A 14,118-nucleotide genomic window follows, 5' to 3' on the forward strand; every position below is an offset into this window, starting at 1 on the left:
TTCCTGATGATGAGTCCCAGAATTGAATCTCTCATGTGTCTTAAATCCCAGGAAAGCATCTACTAAAAGGTCTCTAATCAACACGTTTAAAGCACGCATATACTTATTTGTCTAATATAGGAACAGGATGTGACAGTAAGATAAATTTAATTTCACAAATGGGGACGATAATCATCGGGCCCAATAACAGACTCATTGGAGGTTTAAATTCAGGTAGTATTTACTGAGTTCACACCATATCTTTGTTGCTCTCACAGCACAGTGTAGTCAAGTGTGTGAGAGCAAAGGCTCTGGTGCACACATGTCCAGGTTCAGTTCTTGGCTTTGCCAGAGACCAGCTGTTTGGTCTTCTACAAGTTGTCTCTTGTTCCTGTGCTAACACCTTGTTATGGTTTTTGTGTCTATGTTCATGAGGGATATTGATCTGTGTTTTTCTTCTCTGATATGTCTTTGTCTTTCGTATTGGTATACCAGCTTCATAAAATTAGTTAGGAAGTGCTCTCTCCTCCTCAATTTTCTGAGACTGTGTATTATTTTTTATTTAAATGTTTGATAAAATTCACCAGTGATTCCATCAGGCCTAGACTTTTCTTTGTGGTAAGATTTTAATTTACAAATTCAATTGCTTAACTTGATAAAGGTCTATTCAGCTTTTCTATTTCTTTTTGAGTCAGTTTAATACTTGTATTTTTCTAGGAATTTGTCCATTTCATCTAACTTGTCTAATTTGTCAGTATAAAAGTCTTCGTAACATTTACTTATGATCCTTTTAATTTCTGAAGAGGTTATTGGGATGCCCCCTCTTTCATTCCTGATTTTGGTAACTGTTTTCTTCTGTCTGTTTTCTTGGTCAGTCTAGCTAAGTGTGTTATCAATTTTGTTCATCTTTTCAAAGAAACAACTTATGGTTTCATTGACTTTTCTTTCTTGTTTTTCATTTAATTTTTATTTTAAGTAAATTTTTATATTTAAAGTATTTCCTGAACATTGTTCTAGAAGCTAACTAGTAACATGAGCCTCATAACAAAAAATAACAGTCCCATTACTACTTCATCTCCAATTCTCCTTCCTCAGAGTTAACCATCTCAATTCTCTTATCTGTTTCTTCTAGTATTTACTTTCAATATTTCTAGATAACATGCTTATACTGCTATTACTTGTTTTCCAAGCTTAGACATTATCTACTGATTTCCTAAGCAAGATAAATTTGTTCCTTGACATCACCATGCTCCCTATCTCCTGCATCCCCCGCCATCCACCAGTTCTCCTCCTCCCATCTTCCCTACATATTTATGTCACAATTTCTGGTAAAACAGTCAACTGTTTCATTATTATAACTATGTAACTATTGTTTGAGTTAAGCCACAAAATATGCTCCAATTCTATATCTTTTCTCATACAACTTTTTTCCTAAAGTTAATAGTTGCTTCAATCTCCTGTTGGCTTAATTTTCTATGTAGCTATTATTAATCTATTCTTAAGATATCACTAAATCTTCTTAGAATGGTTAAAGACATCAGATAATTTATCATTATTCCACCACTCCCAGAGACAGTCATCTTGGAGCACTCCATCATTCTGCTCCAGTTTGCACTCTTTTTCCCCATTTTTATTGAGATATAATTGAATAGTCTGTACCCTTTAAAATTTTACAACAGCTGTCACCCTGAGACTTCCCTTCACCAGCAATCTGGGAATTTCACTAGCAGTTCACCTTGATGGACCAATCTCTCATGTCCCGAATGATATGTTTTCAGTTATTTTTTTTGGTGTATTCTTTCATTCAATGAATTCTATTTCCAGTAACTTCTTGAAAAAGGATGAATGGGAAAAAAATATTTATTAAGACTTTGAATATCTTTCCTGTATCGTGATATTTCAAGGATACTTTAGCAATGAAGAGAATCTTAAATTGGAAATTATTTTCTCACACAATTTTGAAGACATCATTCCACTGTTTTCTTGTTTTAAATGTTGCTATTGATAAGCGTCATGACATTCTGATTCTTGTTCTTTTGATTGTGGTCTTTTTCTTTTTTCATTCTGGAAGTTTTTAGGCTCTTTTACTCTTCTAAAATTTTAAAATGATGTTCCTTGGTATGTAGGCTATTTGTTTCATAGTATTGAGCACTTGGTAAACCACTGAGGTCTGGAAAAGTTTTCTTGTATTATTTCTTTAATATATCCTCCTTTCCAATTTTTTTTGTCCTTTTTTTCTAGTATCTTTATTAGTCAGACATTTGACCTCATCAGTTATTGTCCAAATCTATGAAGGGTCTGAAATTTTACCCTGTTTCCAAGGTAACAAGTTGACCTAGAACAATTTCATAGATATTGGCAAAAGACACAAGACTCTTGGGTCAGTGACAAAGGACTTTATTATTCACGGCAGCATGAGCTTCACATTTGTGCCAGGTCTCCTTGCCCCTCAAGTCCCATGGGGACAATGTAGTGGCAGGACAGGTAGATGCTATGCACACAGTAAGTCTATATAACAGACAAGGAATCCTCAGATTAGGAAATCCCAAATCTTTTATAAGAAGCCGCAACAAATCTGTCCTATCTTTGCCCTGGAGGGAGACATGATCTTTATTATAATGGCAAATAAATCTGCACTTTGCTCCTGAAGGAGTCACCATCTCTGTCTTCTAAGGTTATTCACTATAAAAACACCTTTGACAAGACAATCCAGAACAAAAGCCTGTCTGTGCCTCCGCTTACAAGATGAACAGAAATATGAAAGATTCATATATAACTGTCTACCAACAGTTATTTCTCCAATTTTCTTATGCTTTCTCTCCAATTTTCCTTCTCTTTTGTCTTTTAAATGTCCCACCTTTTGAGTGATTTTCTCAACTTTGCCTTCAAAACTCTCTATTGAAACTTTTATTTCTACTCTCATAGTTTTAATTTCCAAGAGCTCTTCCTTGTTTTCTGAATATTCCTTTTTTGTATAGTATTCTGCTTCAAAAATAAAATATCTTCTCATTTCTTTCTGAGGTGGTGGTGGTAGTGGTGGTGATTATTAGCATTTTCTTCTGTTCCTGTCATCGTTTGTATTTGCTAAGTTCCCTTTTTCCATTTGCTTGTTTTGATCTTTCTCTTTCATAATGAAGACATTCCCCAAAAGTCTCATGGTCCTTGGTTGTATCTTCACAGTTAAGAGTGAGGAAATAAAACACTGATCATAAGCTCTTCAAGCATTAGCAGCACTTATAAACCAGTGGGCTTACCAGTGGGGCCATGCATTAACCACCTGGCTATTAAACTGGGGTCGTGCAAATATCAAAATGTACATTATTTTTCTATTAGACTAGAATCTTCAGGGAGGAATTCTCCATTCTTCTGCTGACAGAATATATAGGCCTGGATGCCAGTGTTCTGAGAACTAAATAGGAGGAGGACGCTGGGAGCTCCCGTTTGCACCCAACCTTGGAGGTGCTGGGGCCTCCTTTTCCAGTGTTCCACAGTACAAACTGGCTTGTTCTTACAGGCTCTTTTCTTCATTCATTGGCCATTAGGCTTGTTTTTTTCTGAACTGCTTTTCACCGCTTTTGTCTTTTTTTTCTACTGAGTTGTTCTGTTTGCCTTTTTTAAATTCCCAAGAGTTCTGTGAATATTTTAAATATTAACTAATTTATTGTTATCTTCTATGTAAACATTTTGTCTTAATTCTAATATTAATCTTTTAACATTGTGGTATCTTGTGTTGTGTAAAATATTTCATTTTTATGGAGCTGAACAAATGTTCCAGGCTATTGTGTTCATTAAGAAGTTGTTCCCTATTTCCAGATTATAAATGTAGTTGCCTAAATTTTCTTCTAAAATTTTTATTTATTTATTTTACTTGAAGTCTTTAATCTATACAAAATTTCCTTCATACATAATATGAAATAAACGTTTAGCCATTTTCTTACTGAAATATCATTTCAATCATATATTAAACGATCAGATATAGTGAATTTTTTCTCTCAATTCTCTATTTTAGTGTCTTTCAAGCCACAGGTCAAGACTATTTGCTGCTTTTGAAACCAACTTAGCAGGCTTTATTCGGCATTTTAAAACATATAAAATAGAAAAAGAAAATATCAGTGTGCATCATATGTAATGAGGGTAAATGTTTCATGAAACTTTTATTTCTGTTTTTAACACACATACATTATTATATATGCAAAATGTATTCCTTATTGTGAATTATGATAAAGTTTGAAATCGACTCTTCCATTGTGCTCCATTAATGCATTTGTCTATTCCTTTTCCATACCATATTTATCTAATTATATAGGCTGTGTTCTGATATCTGGTAAGGTAGGTGCATCCCTCTTTTTACATAATTTCTTTAGCTATCATTGGATATTTTGCTCTTTCACAGGAATTATGTGGTCATTTTTTTCCTAACATTAAAAAAAAACCAAACTTGCTTCCATTCTAATTAGAACTGCTAATTTGGAAGAAATTATACTTTTATATTAAATTCCTCACCCCATCAAGTATTTGGTATGTCTTTCTGTGTGTAAAACATGGTATATTTCCACGATTCTTGTTATATAAGTCCTATGGTTTACTTGTAAAATTTTATCCCCAAGTATTTTATAGTTCTTTTCATTGTCAAGAAAGAAAATTTTTCCCATTTCCATTCTGTGTGCTTATTGCAAATATAGAGAAGCTATCAGTTTTATTTATCTTATATCTGGCTATCTCACCAGATTCTCTTATTCATTCTATTGTTTATAACTTGAGTCTCTTGGGTTTCCTAGATGTACAATCATATTTTCTAGCATCCCTAAAAAAGGGCAAATAATTTGGCAGTATAAAATGGCAATATTGAGAATCTTGCCTAGCTCCCGATTGTAAAATGCAGTTTAAGCAAGATACACAAGAAATTAATTACTCAAATGACTGAGACCCATTCCTCTCTCTTCTATTTCTCAAATTGCTCCTCATGTTAATAGCTCTTGTCCCTGCTCCTCCTCTCCTGCAGCTTCTAAACTGTGCTCCTAGTGAGAGGCCCTGGCTTCTAATGTCTGCGTAGCAGGGAAAAGAGGTGCTCCTGGCTCTCAGTGCACCATTAAAAATACATACCCATCCATTCAGATATATGCACAGGCATATATGCACGAGGCAAGATGCTGAAAGGAACATCAAGATATCAAGAATATCAAGAAACCAAGAACGTCCAGAAAGACAATCAAATAGGAGATATAAGATGTGAATAAATAACATTATTTCGAATAGAAATGATACATGCTCCAAAATGGCACAGGTCAAACATGATTCAAGATTAGAGGAAAAACAGTAACTTACAGTATAAAATAGTTACAGGTGGAAGTTAGACATATACTACAATAAATCTATAATGGAGATATATTACAGTTTTAAAAGCTTTTGTGGGATTGGCTAAACCTAATTATCACATGTATTACTATTCTTTTAGGGGAAAAAATAAGTGAACATCTGGCAACATAACTCATATGTTTCTTAAAGACCACCTGGACAGACAATGGTAACAGTCCCAAGGCTGCAGTGCTGTCAGTAAAGGGAAATAACAAGAGGAACAGAGTCTGGTTTAACAATGACCTTTCCTGACTGCCCCTTGAGAACACAATTAATTCTATTCAATAAAATAAAAGAAATTCCTAACGTGTAAATTTCTTAAAAATCAAAATTTTGCAAACTCAGATACTACAGAATTTTAACTATAATGTTTATAATACAGTGTTTAAATTAATATAGCTTCTTATACTGCCAAAAATATTATTAAAAAAACTTTCACCAGGGTCAAAATTTTTCATCTTTGAATTTATACAGTGTATAAGAGCAAAATGCAGCTGTTACATAAACCATAGTTATTGGTTCATTCATGCTATAAAAACATGACTGACATTTCATCTGGTCAACCATCTTAAAGGTTAATTCTTGTTTCCTGTTTCAGATTTTAGTCTAGGTGAACTATTCTGGGCAGAATCTATTTACCTATTCCGAACAAACCACAAACTGTTCCATTGCTCACTCTTACTGTTAAGAACATATTGACTTGCTGCCTGCTCTGCTGTTTAATTCATTTATGCTGAGAGTCAGGCATGAAGACAGAATTTTAAATGTGACATTTGCAGGCTGTTAGGTCATTTAAGCTCTGACAACGCTAGGGAATTCCTGACATATAAACTGGACTTGATTACCAAGCACAGATAGGCTTCCCAAAGTGGCAAATTTCTGACCATTTTTTGTAATTTCTCGTAGAATTTTACTATCATACATCCAACATTTTAACGTAAAAGCCTGTTTCTTTTAATAAGCATTTTCAAACCAGCACTACTTCTAATCAACCCATATCAGCTAAATAAAAATTCTTTTGATTGATAAAGACATACGGAAAGACTCATAATAATAAGCATTTATTAAAATTCTGAGAAATTCTGATATTTAAAGGCTTTTAATTTTTCCTATAATCTACAGATTCTGAAAAATCCATTAGGTCTAAAGGCCATAACTCGCGACAACAGACAATTTAAAATTCTTAGATTCTGGCCCAGCAGGGCACACTTTAAATGCTGTCAAAATTACAGTACAAAATCTACGTTTAAGTACTTACCACGCTGCCTTCTCTAAGATTATAGTTATATAGAAGGCATGATAGAGTCATTATAATTGGAAATGAAAAAAGTGCCCACACGACATTTAGAATCACACTTTACAAGAGCTGATAATGGGGTGGGGTGGAGGAAGTAGGGAAAGATTGTTTTCTCATTTTAGCTACTCAGTAAAATTATACCAAATGATATTTTTTCAGTTTTTTCCTTGTCACTAACAAATACTATATACGATGGTTCAAATGAAAGTTTTCTAAAATTAAGTCTCATTGTTAATGCAGAAAAGATAATTCTGATTTCACCCTGTATTTCACATAAGTAAGACTTCTACTATTACCCAGCAAGTGGCCTTTTAATACTGTCTTTGAATGAGACTCCCAACTGTAACAGGCGGAGTCCACACAGGGATAGACGGCCAGGAACCCCTTTCAGCTACCGCACATCGATTCTGAAAAACCTAACAAAAGCAATTACTTTCTAGAGATTAAAAATCTTGTTTCTTTCAAAAGAATAAAGTGGACAGCAAACCTGGTGTATTATCTGAGCTACAGGAAGCTGTTCAGCATATTTCAGAGGTTCCATTCGTTCTTCATCGATCTGGTCTTCCTTATTACTAGAAAAAAGAAATTAAAAAACACAAGACTAAGGTAAATACTATTTTAAATAGAGCAAATACCTAAATATGCCAAATATGAAATATATTAAACTTATATATTAAACACATTTTTGAAATAACCAGCATTTATCAATAATCTATGAAAAACCACCTAATGATAATTTTTAAATGACAGAACTATAAATGTACTCACATTGCATTTAATTACTACGTAATAAGATTAGCTGACATCACCTAATATTCTCAGATCCTGTGTTTCATTCTGAGACTTAAAAATGTTTTGGAACTCCCTGTTCATAGAGTGTGCTTTTTATTAGTATTTAAAAGTCTTCAAAACCTGCCTCCAACCACATTCAAGCCTCATCTCTAGCAACTCCTTCTCTATATACTGGGCTATTGCTTCAGCCATATCCAACTAGTGGCACCCACCACTGGGCCTTGCAGCTCCATGACTCTGATTTTCTTCACTCTGTTTCCTGTTTGGACCAATCACCAATTCCTTCTTTGTTTACTCTTCTTTCAAATATAATAATTTATTTAAACCTATCTAGGTACATTTTTTTACCTCCTTAAAGACAAAAAAACATGTCTTACTCTTCTTTGTATATCCAATGTTTACCATACAATAAAGACTCAATAAATGTTTGCTGAATGAATATATGAATAAAACGAAGACAACAACTCTCAGAGTTTATTTTATATGAAAAATATTTTCTTTAATATCTACATTTACAATGAGATGCAGAGTTGACATAATACATACATAATACAGTATAACATAGCAAAGTGCAGAGTAGGAATAAAAAATAAAATCTCCCCAAATGAAGAGAATTACAAAAATGTTTTTAAAAATTTATTGACCATTTTTGAAATAGCAAATAAACATTACATTTCAAAACAATAAGACCTAAACATATTTAAACTTTCTTTTACTTTTTTCTGTAAATTACACATTAACTTACCAATTTAAAAATTAAGTTTTGAAAAATCAAAACCTTGAATTCTCTTGAAAAATAATCAAACAAGACTGGTCTAAGCCTCTAGGGCTGTAGTCAAGGAATCTGATGGTGAGAAATCTGGAATCTCTCCCAAGAAAAAGGCAGATATACAAATAAGGACAAAATTTTGGATATGATTTAAGAGCTTAAAGAATCTCTTGGCTAGGTAAAAGTCTGTGTATACTTTGTAGAATTAGCATAAAAATAATCAGTTTGGGAGAACTTTAAAGACTCTCACTAATGATGAAAAAATATTGCCTCAAAACATTGTTTTATAGGGGCAGAAAATAGAATAGTGGTTGCCAGGGACAAGGGAGGGGAGAATGGGGTGTTATTGTTTAATGAGGAGACTTTTAGTATTGAAAGATAAAAACAGTTCTGGAAATGGATGGTGGTGATGGTTACATGATAATGTTGATGTGCTTAAAGCCACTGAACTATATAGTTTAAAATGGTTAGTCAGAATGGTAAATTTTATATTATGTATATGTTATGGGCTGAATTGTGTCCCCTCAAAATTTCTATGTTGAAGCCCTGACCTCGAGTACCTCAGAATGTGACTGTATTTGTAGATGGGGTCTTTAAAGAGGTAATTAAGGCTAAATGAGGTCGTTATGGTAGGCCCTAATCCGACATGACCGTGTCCTTCTAAGAGTAGAGTAGGACACAGAGACAGAGTGAAGACCACATGAAGACACAGGGGGGAAGACGCGGCCACGTGTCAGTCAAGGAGAGAGCCCTTAGAAGAAACCAATCCTGCCAACACCTTGATCTCGGACTTCTAGGCTCCAGAATTGTGACGAAATAACTGTCTGTTGTTTAAGTCACCCAGTCTGTGGTACTTTGTGATGGCAGTCCTCGAAAATTAATATAGTATATTTACCACAATTAAAAATAAGAAAAAATATGGGGGCTGGCCCCGTGGCCGAGTGGTTAAGTTCGCGCACTCCGCTGCAGGCAGCCCAGTGTTTCGTTGGTTCGAATCCTGGGCGCGGACATGGCACTGCTCGTCAAACCACGCTGAGGCAGCATCCCACATGCCACAACTAGAAGGACCCACACCGAAGAATATACAACTATGTACCGGGGGGCTTTGGGGAGAAAAAGGAAAAAATAAAATCTTTAAAAAAAAATAAATAAATAAAAAAATAAATATTAATTGACAAAAAAAATCCCACATTATTTTAAAATATTCATAACGTACATTTAAAAAGTCAATCTACATTTTTTGGGTATATAAAACATGTACCAAGCAACAACGGGAAAATAGATATATTGAATACCATCAAAATTTAAAACTTCTGTGCTTCAAAGGACATTATCAAGAAAGTTAAAAAACAACCCACAGAATGGGAGAAAACTTTTGCAAATCACATATCTGAAAAAGGATTTGTATCAAGAATGTATAGATAACTATTACAACTCAATAATAAAAAGATAAATAATTAAAAATTTTTCCTTCCTCATCAAGGATAGTTCTAAGTGAAACTGACATATCTGTGCATGTTTGTCTCTTTCTTACTGCGTGTCTGTGGCGGGGACAAATACAATGACTACTACTCACTACAGTTTGGTGTCACTGCCATGATTCCTGTTAAGGCATCAGCAGTTTCAGTAAAAATCTGCTGAAAAAAAATGAATGAAGATTAAACCACTGAAGCAATTCTAAGAATATATAGAAATACAGAAAAGACACTCTTCATTGTTTATTCCAAAAATCTAAAGTAACAATGTATAAGATGGAATATATTTTACTTACAAAATGTCTCTCAGTCATTTGGAAAGATACAAAAATATTGGAAATCTAGCAATTTGTTTTGGGTGACTTTTTAAAATGACAAGTAGTTGCTATGAAAAATTCCAAACAAGTTTCTATATTTTCTTTCTTTTTTTTTTTTACTTTTTCTGAACCATTTGAAACCAAGTTGCAGATATCATGACAGTTCATACCTAAACACTTCAGCATGCATCAACCACGGATAGGTTTGAAAATTTTCTTAATAACTGTAGAACATTTTTAAAAAGTCACTCGAAATGCAATTCACAAGTAATCTTGGGTATCACTATGGACTTAGGAGTTTTTATTTATTCAATAATTTACAATAAATTAAAATTATTACTCATTTGGAATTTCTTAAAAATGTTTGTCCACCATTTTCTTGCTTTATATGTTGCTGTGTGATGTTAAGCTGATTTTCTTTCCATTCTAATTACTTTCATTTTTAACTTATTTTAAATTTTTAAACTATTATGTTTTGGCTTGGAGGCTCAGGTGGTCTTTTTTTTCCTTTTATTTTAAGGTCTAACACTAGCATACAGGATATAGCTAACAGTCAGTTGGTCTAGATCAATTCTGCCAGGAACAAAGGAGTCCTTACAATATGGAAATTCAGATCTCCTTGTACTTCAGAAAAGTTTTTTTAACCATAATTTTAAATATAATTTCTGTTCATTTTCCATTTGTTTTTCTAGTTCAAGTTCTGGAACTAAATATATTGGATTTTCTCTATCACTTTCTCTCTGATCCTTTTATCTCTGACTTCAGTTTCATTTTCTCAACTCTCTTTCATTTCTGTTCTTTATGTCTCTTACTGAACTTTTGGCAGTATTTACCTTCCCGTGGGTACCTTGTAATTAAGTGTTCACTTCTGAAATGATTTTTGTCGCTGTATTTCCAGAGTTCAGGCAGCTCCTGTGTCATACATCTTCCTGTTGTGTGTCTATTTCAACTGTGAGTTTTGGAGTGTCTGATTCACAGTGTCCTTTCATAATGCAGTTGCTTGTGTAATATTTGTTATTCACGTTCCAGTGTTGTGTTTCAGTATTCCTGTTTTGTGACTTTTCTTTCTTTTTATTTTTGCTTTCATTCTCTCTCTCTCTCTGTGAGCTGAGAAGATTCGATTTTAATTTTCTGTTTTCTTATAGTAACTTTGTACAGATGCTGGATTCTTTTTCTGTTGAAGACTATTTAAATTGGGCTTTTCAGGATCAGCAATAACAAGTTATCTTGTGATGGGGTAAGAAGGGAGATAAATTGGCTTATTGAGTTTTCATTTCAAGAGCACCCTCCTCTGTGGCTACACTGAAGTATAGTTTCTTTATAAATGGTACTTTTTGTGATGGTGGTGGTGGAAACAATTTTTTTTTTCATTTATCTTATTTCCTTTGGACCCTTATCTTCAGCTGCTTCTTTCTTACTCTTCACCACCGAGCCTCCAAGGGACACTCCCTCCTCCCTCCTTGCGAGGCATCTTCCATTCTCTCAGAATTAGTGCTTTCCCAAGATTGTCACCTAAGGTCACCCACACTTTCTAAGCCCCATCTCTCAAGTCCTCAGTAGCCAGGGCTCTGATCAAGTAGTTATGCTTATAGTATAATCCAGAAACTGAGAAAACTAAAAATGTTAATTTCAATTTATATACAGCTGTCATCCTAAGGGAACCTGGGATTTTCTTATGCAAAATGGTAAAGTTCTTTGTCTTAAAGCCATCCATTATTTCTTTTATTTAACATTTTGAGTCCCTCCTAAAACAATAAATTTTTTTTATTATCTTTTTCCAAGATCCTTCACTAAGATCTACCTAAATAATTTAATAAGGGAGTAATTTCTACATGGAAAAAGCTGTGTGTTCCTTTTTTTACTTTACTATTTTTTAAAAGCTGTTTTTGTAGAAAACAATAATAAACAGAATTTGTTTATACTAAGAAAGGATTTTGGATCCAATACCATGATGCTACCATCTCAAATCAAAATGCAATTAAAGTATCGTCCAAATCCTCCACAAGTAAATAAAATGCTGCTGGCAAAATTCTGAAACCTATGAAGTGCATCTTTACCAAGCCTCATCTCTTTTGTGTTCTTTTACTCTTTCATAGATGCTCAGTGCTCTCAAAAATCTTTCTCCTCTGCACCATCCAAGCACTCCTGAAATAACGCTGTAAAATTACTTACTGTGCCCATATATAAGGCCATCTCTGATTCAGAAACAGGTGAAGCTTTTGTTCTATCTTGCCATGCTGACATTAGATTATTTATGTATAAAATGACATAGCTTACTGTAGGCAGAAGATCAAAGCATCTTTTCAAATACTAGAAATATACCCAATGAAAAAGAACAGAAAAGCAGAGATGTTGTGCTATTCCAAATACAAACTAAAAATTAAGAAGATCAATAAATAATTCAATACACATCATCCAGGGTAATCCAAAATCATTAAGGAGAAATTCTCTAAACATGTCAAAAATGCGAAGCTAGCCAAAGTTAGTGTAACCTCTTGAACATGATAGCTCAGAAGTATTACTCAAAACTAAAAGTATATAGAAAAACAAAATTAATTCCCTTATACAATCTTATTTGAAAAATAAAAAAGGATAGAAAAATTTCCACTCCTAAACTGCATTTTAAAAAATGCCCAAGCATTCATATAGTTGACAACACACATTGTTGTGCAAGATATACTTGACAAACCTAGAGGCTGCAACATTCCTGAAAGTTTAAAGATATTCTAAGGGAGAAAAGAACTCCAATTTATTGGCCAATAGAGACAAACACAAAATGCTATTACAACTCCAGAAAGGTCCCAAGGGTCACTGAAGATCATTTTTATGAAGATAGGTTAAATAGCAATGAGACGACAGTCTAAGGCATCATCTCTTTGAAATGAGAACCCCCTCCCAAACTCGCAGCATCATCACTCCTCTAATTATCAGACTAAAAACTTGTGAGAGAAAATATTAAAACATAACCTTGGCTATCACCTACTTTGAAGAAGCACAAGGACGAGGACGAGCCAGGGGAAGGAGACGTAACTGGAGACAGAACAGAAAGCTAACTCCCAAGAGAGCTAAGCTTACATTAATTTGGAGCCCAATTGTTGAAACGCATCTTATTTACTGTCAGCTTGCAGTGGGGCATAAAAACGTACCTAACAGTTAAGAAAGAATATCTCCCAAAAAACAGAGTAAAGTGGATATAACAAAACTCAGAAAACCAAGCGACGCATGGCTATATTGGTCGTAAAAACGCAGAAAGTGTACCTCTTCTGATTCTTCCACTTCCTATTCTTTCCTTAGTCTTCTTGCGTTAGCCGGGACTTCCTGTGCAGTGATGAATAGTTGGAATTATAGCGTGCACCCTCATCTTGTCTGACTTCCACTGAGATGCTGCTCAACATTCAGCCTAAAGTATAATGTTTGCTGCTGGCTTTAGATACATGGCCTTTATTAAGTCAAGGCAGTTCCCTTGTATTTCTAGTTTGCTAAGCCATGGAGCTTTTTTTCAACATTAATGATTGATGTATTTTAATCAAATGCTTTCCCTGCATGTAACAAAACAATTACAAAATATTTCACATTTAATATAATGATACAATAAAATACATTAATATATTTTCTAATCTTAAATCATTCTTGCAATTTTAAGATAACTTCTATTTGCTCATGAAGTATTTTTATTCATAAATTACAAGATTTGAATTTTACTTAAGATTTGTACATCTGTGATCATAAGTGATGCTGGCTTTATATTTGTTTCATACTCTCCTTGTCTGGTTTTGGTTTCAAAATTAACCAGTTCCATCAAATGTGTTAGGCAACATGCTTTCGTTTTTTATTCACGTATGTCAGCCCCACTCTTGTGTGTGGTAAATGCCATGGTGAAAACCATCTAATCCTCCTGTTTGTAGTTTGTTGGGAGAGGGTATATATTTTTGACAATTAAAAAAAAGCTAATTTTCTTTACTTGAAGGCTTATTTCTTTTACTTATTTTTTTCCTAAATCCCCTCTAAGTATTACTTTAGCAACATTCCAAGTGATTTTTGTGCCCTGATACTGGAGACATCTCATGTAAAAGGCACATTTCAGGGTTCTGTGGTTAATTCACCTACTCTTTCAAAGAGGGTATTTGCTCCAAT

At 33.9% G+C, this 14,118-nt stretch overlaps 1 protein-coding gene across 2 annotated transcripts in view; it reads right to left on the bottom strand.

The window, feature by feature from the left end:
- PIGK (phosphatidylinositol glycan anchor biosynthesis class K) overlaps positions 1-14,118 on the bottom strand; it is a 107,555-nt gene that overhangs the window by 27,575 nt on the left and 65,862 nt on the right. For both annotated transcript variants that reach the window (XM_046645477.1, XM_046645476.1), the window contains exon 10: positions 7,119-7,203. In XM_046645477.1, coding sequence (XP_046501433.1) covers positions 7,119-7,203 — 85 coding nt within the window. The remainder of the gene's footprint in view (positions 1-7,118; positions 7,204-14,118) is intronic.

This window comes from Equus quagga, chromosome 18 (assembly GCF_021613505.1).
Source record: "Equus quagga isolate Etosha38 chromosome 18, UCLA_HA_Equagga_1.0, whole genome shotgun sequence".
NCBI lineage: Eukaryota > Metazoa > Chordata > Mammalia > Perissodactyla > Equidae > Equus > Equus quagga.